The sequence below is a fragment of the Alosa alosa genome, chromosome 5 (assembly GCF_017589495.1).
Source record: "Alosa alosa isolate M-15738 ecotype Scorff River chromosome 5, AALO_Geno_1.1, whole genome shotgun sequence".
Lineage (NCBI taxonomy): Eukaryota > Metazoa > Chordata > Actinopteri > Clupeiformes > Clupeidae > Alosa > Alosa alosa.
The window spans coordinates 31,250,859-31,265,858 of NC_063193.1; the positions used below are offsets into that span (position 1 = coordinate 31,250,859).

The window sequence follows — 15,000 nt, forward strand, 5'->3', positions numbered from 1 at the left end:
CTCACAGCTCTGTGGCGCGGGCTTGTAGTCCGTGAGGGCCTGAATGCCCTACCATAGGCTTTGTGCGTTCCTGCTGTCTTTGAAGTGGGTGGTTATCTTGTGAGTGTATTCCTTTTTTGCTTCCTTGATGCCACGGGACAGGTTGGCTCTCGCTGTTCTCATGCCAGCTTTATCCCCAGCTCTGTAGGCTTTGTCTCTGGCCCTCAGCAGCCCGAGGACATCCCCTGTCAGCCATGGCTTCCAGTTAGCCCGAGTGATGATGTCTTTTGTGTGGGTCACATCATCAATGCACTTGGTGATATTAGAGGTTACAGTGTCTGTATACTCCTCTGTGTGTGTGTGTGTGTGTTTGTGTGTACAGGGTTCCAGCCTCCCCGTCAGACAGTGTGTGTGTGTGTGTGTGTGTGTGTGTGTGTGTGTGTGCGTGTGCGTGTGTGTTTGCGTGTGTGTGTTTGTGTAGGGATGTAGGCTTTCCCACAGATGGTGGTTAGAGAGGTGAGTGATTGCCCATGGTGTTAGTTCCAGTCCATTTGAAGCTGTTTGAGTCGGCAGACTTTGTGTTTCCACTTCTCTCGGAAAGTGACCCCATGGTGGACGGCAGAGAGAGAGAGAGAGAGAGAGAAAGAGAGAGAGAGAGAGAGAGGGCAGCAGGCACAAAGAGAGAGAGAGAGAGGGGAGAGAGAGAGCGAGAGGAGAGAGAGAGAGAACGAACTACACGCCTTTATGGGGAAAACACACACACCAGGTCTGTCTGTGACACCAGCAGGCCCACAGTAGCACTCTGAGGAGCGATGAGGAATGGTGGGTCCTTAATGGATCTCAGGGACACAGGCCAACAGCCACAAGTTTGCCTGGTTACGCTGAAGGAACAACGCTGGGCTCTCTGGGCTCTCTCTGTTCTCTACCGTAACACAACAGCTGAATGATGGTACGCATATGACAGCTGCACACAAACTCATACACACATGTATGCAAACACACACACACACATACACACAGACACACACACACACACACAGACACAGACACACACACAAACACACACACACACAAACACACACACACACACACACACACAAAGAACACAAATATGTATATGCTGTAAGGTAAACACATATGAGCTTTCTGTCTGTCTACCTTGGGTGATGCTCTATCTGAACACACACACACACGCACACACACACACTCTTTTGGAGAGTCTCCTGGCGTGGCCTGCAGTTGGACCGGACTGAAGGAGCTGTGGATTATGTGAAGTTTGTCTCCGATCTAATCACATCTCAACCAGCAGAGCAACTGTGATAGGTAGAAACGGCTTGAATCAATTTGTTGTGTTCTTCTGGAGCAGCTCGTGGAAACCTATCTGATCTGGACACGAGGAACTGGAAAACGGTGTGCATAGTTGCCTTTGGTGCACATGCCCAGACTGTGCAGCCTGGCCAGATTAGTGAGCATCTCTGGACCGGTGAATATCTCTGGACTGTGATAGCCCCTAAGCATACTGTAACTGGGGCAGCCATGGCCTACTGGATAGCGCTTCGGTCTTGTTGCCGGTTCGAACCCCGACCAGTAAGAACAACTGAAGTGCCCTTGAGCACTCACTCAACCCCTCACTGCTCCCCGAGCGCGGCTGTTATTGCAGGCAGCTCACTGCGCCGGGATTAGTGTGTGCTTCACCTCACTGTGTGTTCACTGTGTGCTGAGTGTGTTTCACTAATTCACGGATTGGGATAAATGCAGAGACCCAATTTTCTCTCACGGGATCAAAAGAGTATATATACATACATACATACATACATACAGATACATACATATCTGGACCGATGAACATCTCTGGACTCTGATAGGCCAGGCTTCAAAGCTTCTCTGGACAGGTGAACATCTGTGGACTCTGATAGGCCAGGCTTTAAAGCTTCTCTGGAGAGGTGAACATCTGTGGACTCTGATAGGCCAGGCTTCAAAGCTTCTCTGGACAGGTGAACATCTCTGGAATTTGATAGGCCAGGCTTCAAGGTTTCTCTGGACAGATGAACATCTCTGGACTCTGATAGGCCAGTTGCCTTAGCATCTCTGGACTGGTGAACATCTCTGGACTGTGATAGGCCAGGCCTCTAAGGATCTATGGACTGGTGAACATCTCTGGTTTGTGATAGGCCAGGCTTGTGAGCATATGTGGACAGGTGAACATCTCTGGAATTTGATAGGCCAGGCTTCAAAGCTTCTCTGGACAGATGAACATCTCTGGACTCTGATAGGCCAGTTGCCTTAGCATCTCTGGGCTGGTGAACATCTCTGGACTGTGATAGGCCAGGCCTCTAAGCATCTCTGGGCTGGTGAACATCTCTGGACTGTGATAGGCCAGGCCTCTAAGCATCTGTGGACTGGTGAACATCTCTGGGTTGTGATAGGCCAGGCCTGTGAGCATCTGTGGACTGGTAAACATCTCTGTACTCTGATAGGCCAGGCCCCTAAGCATCTGTGGACTGGTGAACATCTCTGGGTTGTGATAGGCCAGGCCTCTAAGCAGTCTGGTGAACATCTCTGGGTTGTGATAGGCCAGGCCAGTCCTGTGAGCTATGGCAGGCGTCCCTGGACTCTGGCCCAGTGAGGACGACTGGAGAGTAAACAGACAGGCCTTCATATGACAGGAGCTAAAGGGGCCGTTAGAGGCTGCCAGTCAGCCCTCTCTGCTGTGCAGCGCCGGGGGCTCTGGCCAGTTAACACACACACACACACACACACACACACACACACACACTGTCTGAAGTTCTTCCATGGAGGAGATTAAGCTCTTGGACTGAACACACTGAACTAATGTGTGTTTGTGTGTGTGTTTGTGTTTGTGTGTGCGCGTCTATGTGATAGTGTGCGTGTGTGTGTGTGTGTGCATGTGTGCGCATGCACCTGTGTGACTGTGTGTGTGTCTGTGTGAACCGTGTGTGTGTGTGTGTCTGTGTGAACCGTGTGTGTGTGTGTGTGAACCGTGTGAACCGTGTGTGTGTGTGTGTGTGTGTGTGTACCAGGCTGCTGTCAGGCCCACTCTGCCTGTGCTCGTGGGATGCTCACTAGGCTTTCAGCAGCAGAAAAGCAGCTGTTACATAAGAGCACTGCTCCGTCCAGAGAGCACGCCCCAGTCACCTGTACTAACACCACAGAGCGTGTGTGTGTGTGTGTGAATGTGTGTGTGTGTGTGTGTGTGTGTGTGTGTGTGTGTGTGTTCTGTGGCATCAGACACATTCTTATATAAAAAGAAACTTGAAATACTGTCTCAATGTCAAGCTAAGAACTTGAGACGACGTGCTACAATGGCGGAGTGTGGTTCATACATCAGAGATTTGGATCATAATGTTTCATCTTCAGACTGTGTGCTAAAAAAGGGTTTGGTGGTCATTGTATTGGAGATTGGATCATGATGTTTGAGACATTGTGGGATATTTTCTACCTCAGTAATGGAAAGATCCTGCTCATATGATGCCTGGTTTGTGGCTGTGGCCACATTGGAAGCCCCCGGGGGACACACGAGGGACTGGACACATCAGATTTGCTTTAACTACAGGGGCTGTCCGATAAGACGGGTGGGACGACTTTTTCGAAGCGCGTCACACACTCCGCTGATGAGGGTGTTTAAACAATGGCCCGGCCGCAAAAATGGACGTGGTGGTTTTGAGCTATATCTGGGCCTCTTTGGACAGCGTCCCCCTCCCAAGTCCAGCGTGTGTAGTGTGTGTATTGCAGTGTGTGTAGTGTGTAATGTGTATTACAGTGTGTGTAGTGTGTGTATTGCAGTGTTTGTAGTGTGTAATGTTTAGTGTGTATTACAGTGTGTGTAGTGTGTGTATTGCAGTGTGTGTAGTGTGTAATGTGTAGTGTGTATTGCAGTGTGTGTAGTGTGCATTGCAGTGTGTGTAGTGTGTGTAGTGTGCATTGCAGTGTGTGTAGTGTGTGTAGTGTGCATTGCAGTGTGTGTAGTGTGCATTGCAGTGTGTGTAGTGTGTATTGCAGTGTGTGTAGTGTGTATTGCAGTGTGTGTAGTGTGTGTAGTGTGCATTGCAGTGTGTGTAGTGTGTGTAGTGTGCATTGCAGTGTGTGTAGTGTGCATTGCAGTGTGTGTAGTGTGCATTGCAGTGTGTGTAGTGTGCATTGCAATGTGTGTAGTGTGCATTGCAGTGTGTGTAGTGTGCATTGCAGTGTGTGTAGTGTGTGTAGTGTGCATTGCAGTGTGTCCCAGAGAGATGAAAATGGTGGGATGAGATGATCTGTGTTTCCATCTCACCCTTGTGCATTTTCCCCTTTTTACAGTAGACCACTACTGGAAACATTTCTGTTCAAAAGAAGAGTGGTCTTTTTACAGTAGACCACTTCGTGGAAACATTAGTGTGAAAAAAACAGAGTGGAAAGAGAGAGAGAGAGGGGGAGAGAGGAGGAGGAGGAGGAGGAGGAGAGAGGAGGAGAATGATTGGGACATTCTTTGGTTAATGGTTCTTTAGTAAATCAGCAGTCTCGTTAGTCTTGTCTTTCCTCAAGGACTCAGTGAAAGATCTGGGAAACGGAAGCTGTTGTGGTTCAGTAGCACACATGTCCAGGAATGACAAGGCTAATTTATCTCTACTCTAAAGCTCTTCCAGACTGTGTGTGTGTGCGTGTGTGTGCGTGTGCATGTGCGTGCATACGTGTGTGTGAAATAAATGCATGTGAAAGCCTTTTGTCCACCTAATCATTTATTTTTTGTCTAAAGTAAGCTAATGATCTCATGCTTGGATCACTTGTAAGGCAAGCGACTTTGCAGATTCAAAGCTATTACATTTTAGAGCTATTTAATTCAGATATTTTTTTATGTTTCATGTTTGTATGAACTCTGATTCAAACATCTGTTGACCCTAGTCAGTTGACTGCTTGATTCATTGCTTCTTTTTGATGTAGAAATCTTTGTGAACACGTATAAAGATTTTTTCTCTCTTTCTAATGACAATTATGAGTTTTATTGATGAGCACAATTGGGCCATGGCATGGGGTTTCAGCAGTAAGTGATACATTGTACAATGTGATGCGATGTGTAATGTGAGTTGCTTTGTGTGTGTGTGTGTGTGTGTGTGTGTGTGTGTGTGTGTGTGTGTGTGTGTGTGTGTGTGTGTGTGACTACAGCTGGTTAGTCGTAAGGACAAGGCCACGTTTGAGAAGCTGGACTTCCTAACATCTAAGGAGGAAAACTACACGCGCATGAGAGAGCACATAAGATCACTAAAGATGGCTCCCTGCACACCATACCTAGGTAAGATACACACACCCACACACACACACACACACACACACACACACACACACACACACACACACACACACGCACACACAGACACACACACACACACACGTGCACACGCACACACACACACACACACACACAGACATACACACACACACACACACACACACACACACACACACACACACAGACACACACACACACACACACACACACACACACACGCACACACACACACACACACACAGATCATTTAGTTGGGGTCAACAGTGCTCCACATCTCCAGACTCAGCAGCTGGGACGTGCTTCACTAATGTTTTGTGCGTGTTTAGTCTGCGCTAATTCTCTCTCCAAAGCTAAGCCCAGAGCTGTGAAGGCTGATGTGCCTTTCCAACTGCCTGCCAGAGTGCTATCGTGGCCCTCGGTGCGCTTGGGTTGGAGTTTGCGGTTCAGTCTGTGCTTTTGTCCTTCAAGTCTGCCATGCTCACAAGCCAAGCTACTCTGTCATGCTGACCTTACACACACACACACAAACACACACCGAGACGATATGACATCATGCTAGAGCTCTATCCAAAGCTCCATTATGACAAAGTGATTTTCCTGAGCAACTAAATGTGATTGTGTTTCATTGGCATTGGAGTGTGTGTGTGTGTCTCTGTGTGTGAGGCTTATTATCTGATAGTCATGTGTGTGTGTTTGTGTGTATGAGGCTTATTTTCTGATAGAGCCATGTGTGTGTGTGTGTGGTGTGTGTGTGTGGTGTGTGTGTGTGTGAGGCTTATTCTCTGATAGAGCCGTGTGTGTGTGTGTGTGTGTGTGTGTGGTGTGTGTGTGTGAAGCTTATTCTCTGATAGAGCCGTGTGTGTGTGTGTGTGTGTGTGTGTGTGTGTGTGTGTGTGGTGTGTGAGGCTTATTCTCTGACAGAGCCGTGTGTGTGTGTGTGTGTGTGTTTGTGTGTGTGTGGTGTGTGTGTGTGTGAGGCTTATTCTCTGATAGAGCCGTGTGTGTGTGTGTGTGTGTGTGTGTGTGTTGTGTGTGTGAGGCTTATTCTCTGATAGAGCCGTGTGTGATGATGATGATATGTGTGTGTGTTATTGTGTGTGTGTGTGTGTGTGTGTGTGGTGTGTGTGTGTGAAGCTTATTCTCTGATAGAGCCGTGTGTGTGTGTGTGTGTGTATTATTATTGTTATTGTGGTGTGTGGGGGCTTATTCTCTGACAGAGCGTGTGTGATTGTGTGTATTATTATTGTGTGTGTATTATGTGGTGTGTGTGTGTGTGAGGCTTATTCTCTGACAGAGCCGTGTGTGTGTGTGTGTGTGTGTGTGTGTGTGTGTGTGTGTGTGTGTGAGGCTTATTCTCTGACAGAGCCGTGTGTGTGTGTGTGTGTGGTGTGTGTGTGTGTGTGTGTGTGTGTGTGTGTGGTGTGTGTGTGTGGTGTGTGTGTGTGTGTGTGGCTTATTCTCTGATAGAGCCGTAATGCCTTGACCTGCTGAACTAGCCTGTGCTCCACTGGACGCATAGCCTACGCTCCAAATCAGCTGAGCTGAGCTTCAGGAATGTGCTTTCTCTTTTTTTCATTCTTTTTTCTTTGTCTTTTCTTGCTCCATCTCTCACTTTTTCTTTGTCTCTCTTTCCTTCTTCCCATTAAATAAATAAAGATGTGTATCATCGTTGGGAGACGGTAAGTCTTTCTCCTTCACCCCCCCCCCTTCTCTCTTTCTCTTTCTTATGAAGATGTGTCTCATTGAGAGGGAGTAAGTCATGGAAACGTTTCTGCGGTCCATGGGCCTTAACTCTGTTTTAACGGTCGTCTGTTAGCACAGCCGAGAGAGAGAAGGTCAGGCCGATAGTTAGATGGGACGGGGACCGTTGAAAACCACTGAGTGGTGAAATCTGATCTCCTGCCTGAGCAACCTACACACCTACACACGGACGCGCGCGCACACACACACACACACACACACACACACACACACACACACACACACACACACACATTACGTTACATTTGCCCACTCCAAGCCTTTTTGCTGCCAGAACTGTAACACCATCCATTTTGTTTAGAGAGCCATGGCAGGTTTTTAACATCCATTTGATGTATGTGGGCTTCCGGTATTAGAGCTGAGGCCACAGTGCTGTTGAAACGTCTCCTCCTATTACTCACCTCCACTGGGGATGCCAGCGAGCTAGGAGCTAGCACTGAGGTAATATACAGCACTGGCATTCACTGCAGAGGGAATGCTAACATCAGATTAGCATACCAGCACAGAGGCAATGGGCAGCACTGTTATTCATAGCAGAAAGAATACTAATATCAGATTAGTTTAGTGCAGAGGTAGTGGACAGCTCTGTTATTCACTTTAGAGGGAATGCCAACATTGGATTAGCGTAGCACTGTTATTCACAGCAGGGGAATGCTAGCATTGGATTAGCATAGCAGTGTTATTCACAGCAGGGGAATGCTAACATTAGGTTAGCGTGACAACTATGGACAGCAGAGTATTTCACAGCATGGGAATACTAACATTGGGTTAGTGTAGCACTAAGCTAGTGGACAGCCATGTTATTCACTTCAGAGGGAATGCTAATGTCTAGTCAGCAGTCAGCTTAGTATTGAGGTAGAGGACAGCATTTTCTGAAGATGCGTCCTTCTGCTCTCTCTGTCTGCTGGGGTTGATCTGGTCAAGGTCAGGCTCACCTGCAGTTTGGCCTGTGGCCATTAGGGGTCAGGGCTGTGCAGTGTGTGGCAGTGACACGTTTCAGCAGACCTCTCACAGTAATAGCTTTTAGTCATCTCAGATGAACTCAAAACACAGAAATGTGTGTGTGTGCGTGCGTGCGTGTGTGTGTGGTTATGTGTGTGTGTGTGTGTGTGTGTGTGTGCATATATGTGTGTGCGTGCGTATATGTGTGTTTGTGTGCAGACCACAGAATTTCCTAAGGAAAAGTAAAACCACACCTGGTTTTAGAAGGCCAGGTACTTTTTGCTGGGTTAATGCTTTTACCTTTTCTTCTAACATCCTGTGGGGAGAGAGAGAAATGGAAAGTGGGAGGATCTCTCTTTCTTTCTGTCCCTCTCTTTCTCTTTTTCTCTCTCTCTCTCTGTCCCTCTCTTTCTCTTTCTCTCTCTCTCTCTGTCCCTCTCTTTCTCTCTCAAATGAGTTCAATAGGCTACACTATGCTTCACTGCATTGAAAGGCAACTGAATAGTGTTGCCAAAGCACAGGACATAGAAAGACATTGATACACTCAACGGTACTGATTAGGGGACGTCGTTCCTCACATTACAGAGTAACGCCACAAAACTCGCTGCCAAGACAGGTGCTGGTATCTCCTCCCAAAAGGATGGCAGTCCCAGTGTTCTGAAGTGTGCTGCGGCCAGCTCAGGGTCCGCAGCACAAAATGCAGACTGACAACAGAGCATGTAAAAAATAGAATATTTTATTTCAATGAATGATTATTCAGGTTAAAGTCTTGGGGTAAACACAAACGCAACAAACAGAAGAGCTTGGTGCATGTAGTTGTGGTGAGAAATGCAAGCCTGCTTTAACCTTCTTTATACACACCTTCAACCTTCCCAGGTGTGGACAGTGAAGACAATGCTGCTCATGCTCCACCTATCTGGAAAACCTGTATTTATCCAACAACACTGTACATTATTAATCTCTATTGTCTACTCAACCTGCACTTGGTATGTAATGCTTCTTTGCACTTCTGGTTGGATGTCATGTCAACTGCATTTCATTGGCTCTGTATCTGTACTCTGCTAAATGACAATAAAGTTCAATCTAATCTAATCTCAATCTAATCTAAAGGCTATTGCTCTGCCATGGCAAGGCCAGTAGGGGTGCAAAGGCCTGTAACAAGTGCAGTATGTTTGGGATACATTTGATCAATGCATTATGGCAGGAAAGTTTTTGCTGGGACTATTTATTGTAGTGATGAAGGAAGTACATATCCGCCTCTCTCTCTCTCTCTCTCTCTCTCTCTCTCTCTCTCTCTCTCTGTGTCCCTCTCTTTGCTGTTATAAGGGTCGTAACTAAAGCTCTTGTGTGTCTGTAATGTTTGAGCTGCAAATGCCTAAAGGGTACACATTTGCACACACACACACACACACACACACACACACACACACACACACACACACACTCACTCTCTCTCACACACACACACACACACACACACACACACACACACACACACACCCTGGCCTGTCCTGTCCTGAGATTTATTTCTACATGTGGCCATCCCATTGAACTTTGCACACTAGACAGCCATAGCATCCCTGCAAATAGAGCAGGGCCATGCCATTGGACATCAGAATGCCGGCCTTGACCGCCGCTCTGACCAAGGGGACACCTCACTACAGAGGAAAAGAGACGCACCAACGAGGTCCCGCTGTCATGGGTGCTGTGTGTCTTAAAGAGATTGCACACTGCTCCAACAAACGCCAACAAACTCCAACATTCTAAAGTTGGCAGCTGTTGGTGGTAGTTTTTAGAATGTTCATAAAACCAACTGTCATGTCATACTCTTAATGACTCCATCCAACAAACTCCAACAAACACAGTCGGCCGGCCCACACTGACCCAACTGTTGGTGTTTGTTGGAGTTTGTTTGCGTTTGTTGGAGCAGTGTGCAAGCTCCTACATGTACAGTATAGTGCCGGAGTTGCTGTTGTCTATTGCCTGCCCGTGCGGGTGGAGTAGGCGGGCCCTCTGTGCACCCCCCTGCCACACTTTCAGCGCCACAGCAAGATCTCCACTCGTGTTGTCCACCCGTGTTGTCATGGCGAAGTACAGTGTGTGTGTGTGTGTGTGTGTGTGTGTGTTTGTTCATATTTGCTCAGTTCCGATGGTTACTGAGATGCCCTGGAAACTACCAGGAATGCCTGTGTGTATAAATACTTTTGTATATAAATGAGAAACGCTGTCTGCAGTTTCACCCAAGAGGAAAGGGGCTTGTGAAAGCAGTCCTGCAAATCAGAAATGCTCGCATCTCTACACTGAGCTGCTTTAGTGTAAAACTTGTTGTCAGCTAATGTGTCCCTTTAAAACACTCTTTCCTGTGAACTGCGCCAGTGTCAATATCTGTGTGTGTTTTTGTGTGTTTTCACCCGAGGCTGTGGAATCCTCCTCCTTGCTCTTCTGTCTCCCCAGAGCCAGCTGTTAGCAGAGTTATGTGCTAGCAGAGTTATGTGCTAGCATAGTCAACACTCTGTACACCAGCTCCCTCTCAATCTCTCTATCTATCTCATTCACTCTTGCCTTTTCTATCCTCTCTCTCTCTCTCTCTCTCTCTCTCTCTCTGTCGGTAGAGATTGGCATGGTTTTATTTCAGTTAGCATAAAAGCTGGTTTGATTTGCATTGAGAGATGATCTTATGGAAAGTACCTCATGCCAATATCTAGGTATGGTGAAGGGTATGTGATGATGTGGGGCTATTTTAATTCCAAAGGCCAAGGGAACTTCATCAGGATGCGTAGTATCCTGGATCCATGAAATAACTGGCCTTTAAAAATTAAAATCTGCCTGCCTCTATGGGAATTTAATATAGGGGTGCCATACTTATGACCTCTATATTTTAAGGAAGAACATTTGTTTATTTACGATACATTATTCAATCACAAAGAAAATTGGTGTCATTATAGGTTGGATTTTTCCTCATTTTTTTTTATTTAAGCATTACGATCAATTTCCAAAGGATGATTTTTTTTTATTCCTCTTTTTAGTCAACTTTTGCATGGGTGTGTAGAGGCTCTGAAGACCACTTCATAATCTCTTTCCAGAGTCTGCCACATTTCACATTATTGCTTTAGTTTTGATAGTATTTATCCAGTGATACATATTTTTCTTTCCTGTTTTGTAGTTTCTTTCGAACATATTGTCCGAGGGCTTTTCTGGGTTATATTTTCGAGCGTATTGTCCGAGGGCTTTTCTGGGTTATATTTTCGAGCGTATTGTCCGAGGGCTTTTCTGGGTTATATTTTCGAGCGTATTGTCCGAGGGCTTTTCTGGGTTATGTTTTCCCTGTGGCATATTGTCCGAGGGCTTTTCTGGGTTATGTTTTCCCTGTGGCATATTGTCCGAGGGCTTTTCTGGGTTATGTTTTCCTGTGGCGTATTGTCCGAGGGCTTTTCTGGGTTATGTTTTCGAGCGTATTGTCCGAGGGCTTTTCTGGGTTATATTTTCGAGCGTATTGTCCGAGGGCTTTTCTGGGTTATGTTTTCCCTGTGGCATATTGTCCGAGGGCTTTTCTGGGTTATGTTTTTCCCTGTATGTATTTGTCCGAGGGTTTTTCTGGATTATGTTTTCCTGTATGATTGTCGAGGCTTTTTTCTGGGTTATGTTTTCCCCAGGGCGATTGTCCAGGGCTTTTTCTGGGTTATGTTTTCCCTGTATGCTTTTTCTGGTTAGGGTTTTTTTCTGGTTGAATTATTTCCTGTGGGCGTATTGTCCGAGGGCTTTTCTGGGTTATGTTTTGGGTTATGCATATTGTCAGGGCTTTTCTGCATATTGTTTGAGCATATTGTCCGAGGCTTTTCTGAGTTATGTTTTCGAATTGTCGAGGCTTTTCTAGGTTATATTTTTGGCGTATTGTCGAGGCTTTTCTGGAGTTATGTTTTGTATTGTCGAGGGCTTTTTCTGGGTTTTATATTGTGAGGGCTTTTCTGGGTTATGTTTTCCTGTGGCATATTGTCCGAGGGCTTTTCTGGGTTATGTTTTCGGCGTACTTGTCGAGGGTTTTTCTCTGAGTTATGTTTTAGTATTGTCGAGGGTTTTTCTGGGTTTATTTTTTGTGGCGTATTGTCCGAGGGCTTTTTCTGGGTTATGTTTTGAGCATATTGTCGAGAGGGTTTTTCTAGGTTATGTTTTATTATTGTCGAAGGGCTTTTTCTAGGTTATGTTTTTGAGCGTATTGTCCGAGGGCTTTTCTGGGTTATGTTTTTGGCGTATTGTCCGAGGGCTTTTCTGGGTTATGTTTTTGGCGTATTGTCCGAGGGCTTTTCTGGGTTATGTTTTGGCATATTGTCCGAGGGCTTTTCTGGGTTTTAGTATTGTCCGGGAGGGCTTTTCTGGGTTATATGTTTTATTGTCGAGGGCTTTTCTGGGTTTTGTTTTCAAGGGCTTTCTGTTTGAGTTTATTGTCCCGAGGGCTTTTCTGGGTTATGTTTTGAGTCAGGGCTTTGTCCGATGTTTTTTTTTCTGGGCTTTTCTGGGTTATGTTTGATTGTCCGAGGGCTTTTTATGTTTTTAGGTTTTGGCGATTTTTCGAGGGTTTTTTCTGTCATTTTTGGCGTATTGTCCGAGGGCTTTTCTGGGTTATGTTTTCCCTGTGGCATATTGTCCGAGGGCTTTTCTGGGTTATGTTTTTGGCGTATTGTCCGAGGGCTTTTCTGGGTTATGTTTTTGAGCGTATTGTCCGAGGGCTTTTCTGGGTTATGTTTTGGCGTATTGTCCGAGGGCTTTTCTGGGTTATGTTTTTTGGCGTATTGTCCGAGGGCTTTTCTGGGTTATGTTTTTGGCGTATTGTCCGAGGGCTTTTCTGGGTTATGTTTTCCCTGTGGCGTATTGTCCGAGGGCTTTTCTGGGTTATGTTTCGGGGCTTTTCTGGGTTATGTTTTGTGTCGAGGGGCTTTTCTGGGGTTATGTTTTGTATTGAGGGCTTTTCTGGAGTTATGTTTTAGTTATGTTTTCCTGGGCGTATTGTCCGAGGGCTTTTCTGGGTTATGTTTTCGTATTGTCTTTTTTTCTGGGTTATGTTTCCCTGTGGCGTATTGTCCGAGGGCTTTTCTGGGTTATGTTTTTGGCGTATTGTCCGAGGGCTTTTCTGGGTTATGTTTTTGGCGTATTGTCCGAGGGCTTTTCTGGGTTATGTTTTTGGCGTATTGTCCGAGGGCTTTTCTGGGTTATGTTGAACAAGCTTCAGTCTTCTGCTGAGTTTGGGCCAATGGACTTTAAATGATTATGAAATGTGACCGCTTTTATTTGGATCCTCAGTAGTGAAAACTGACCTAATTCTGCTCTAGTTGTGTGTTGTCTGGAGTTGATCTGTGCACTTTTGGTGGATGGTTTTTCAAATGTGTGTGTTTCATGTGACCTCTTGATTCCTTAATTTTTTATGACTAATTTATAGTTAAACTGTAGAACACTTATGTGTGTGTTGAATGATTGTGCTATTTAATTTAAAGTTTGACTAGGTTCCATGCCCCCTGGATCTATTTGGAAAGATTATGATTTTTGTTTTGCCATGTTCATGTTTTCAGTGCGTACTGTATTTTATTCTCTCTCTCTCTCCATCTCCCTCTCTCCATCCTTCTCCCTCTCCATCTCCCTCTCTCCATCCTTCTCCCTCTCCATCTCCCTCTCTCCATCCTTCTCCCTCTCCGTCTCCCTCTCTCCATCCTTCTCCCTCTCCGTCTCCCTCTCTCCATCCTTCTCCCTCTCCTTCTCCCTCTCTCCATCCTTCTCCCTCTCCGTCTCCCTCTCTCCATCCTTCTCCCTCTCCATCTCCCTCTCTCCATCCTTCTCCCTCTCCGTCTCCCTCCCAGACAGGCTGGTCAGTGTAGAGAGCCATGTGTGTGTCTCCAAGTAAGGCTGATCAGTGTAGAGAGCCATGTGTGTGTCTCCCAGACAGGCTGGTCAGTGTAGAGAGCCATGTGTGTGTCTCCCAGACAGACTGGTCAGTGTTGTGTAAAGGCCGATTGTGTGTGTCTCCCAGACAGACTGGTCAGTGTTGTGTGAGAGAGCCATGTGTGTGTCTCCCAGACAGGCTGATCAGTGTAGAGAGCCATGTGTGTGTCTCCCAGACAGACTGGTCAGTGTAGAGAGCAGTGTGTGTGTCTCCCAGACAGACTGGTCAGTGTAGAGAGCCATGTGTGTGTCTCCCAGACAGACTGATCAGTGTATAGAGCAGTGTGTGTGTCTCCCAGACAGGCTGATCAGTGTAGAGAGCGGTGTGTGTGTCTCCCAGACAGACTGATCAGTGTAGAGAGCGGTGTGTGTGTCTCCCAGACAGGCTGGTCAGTGTAGAGAGCCATGTGTGTGTCTCCCAGACAGACTGGTCAGTGTTGTGTAGGGAGCGGTGTGTGTGTCTCCCAGACAGACTGGTCAGTGTTGTGTAGAGAGCCATGTGTGTGTCTCCCAGACAGGCTGATCAGTGTAGAGAGCCATGTGTGTGTCTCCCAGACAGACTGGTCAGTGTAGAGAGCAGTGTGTGTGTCTCCCAGACAGACTGGTCAGTGTAGAGAGCCATGTGTGTGTCTCCCAGACAGACTGATCAGTGTATAGAGCAGTGTGTGTGTCTCCCAAGACAGGCTGATCCCAGTGTAGAAGGCGGTGTGTGTGTCTCCCAAAGACAGACTGATCAGTGTAAGAAGCGGTGTGTGTGTCCCAGACAGACTGGTCAGTGTTGTGTAGAGAGCCATGTGTGTATCACCCAGACAGGCTGGTCAGTGTTGTGTAGAGAGCTGTGTGTGTATCTCCCAGACAGACTGATCAGTGGTGTAGAGAGCCGTGTGTGTATCTCCCCAGCAACAGCATTGGGAGCAGCAGGAGCTGATTTAGGGCTATATTAGTCTCCCGAGATCTCCCTGTTGGCAGGATGAGCCGAGTGGAGATGGATGCTTCCTCCTCCTCCTCCTCCTCCTCCTCCTCCTCCTAAAGCCATTGCTCTCTCCCTCTCTCAACAGTCTGTTGCGTTCAGAGTGAGGTCTCTCTCTCTCTCCCCCTCTCTCTCT

General features: G+C 46.7%; 1 protein-coding gene across 1 annotated transcript in view; it reads left to right on the plus strand.

The window, feature by feature from the left end:
* Window positions 1–15,000, plus strand: part of ralgps1 (Ral GEF with PH domain and SH3 binding motif 1) — a 185,478-nt gene that overhangs the window by 54,580 nt on the left and 115,898 nt on the right. Inside the window, exon 9 of the mRNA XM_048244558.1 lies at window positions 5,140–5,266. Coding sequence (XP_048100515.1) covers window positions 5,140–5,266 — 127 coding nt within the window. The remainder of the gene's footprint in view (window positions 1–5,139; window positions 5,267–15,000) is intronic.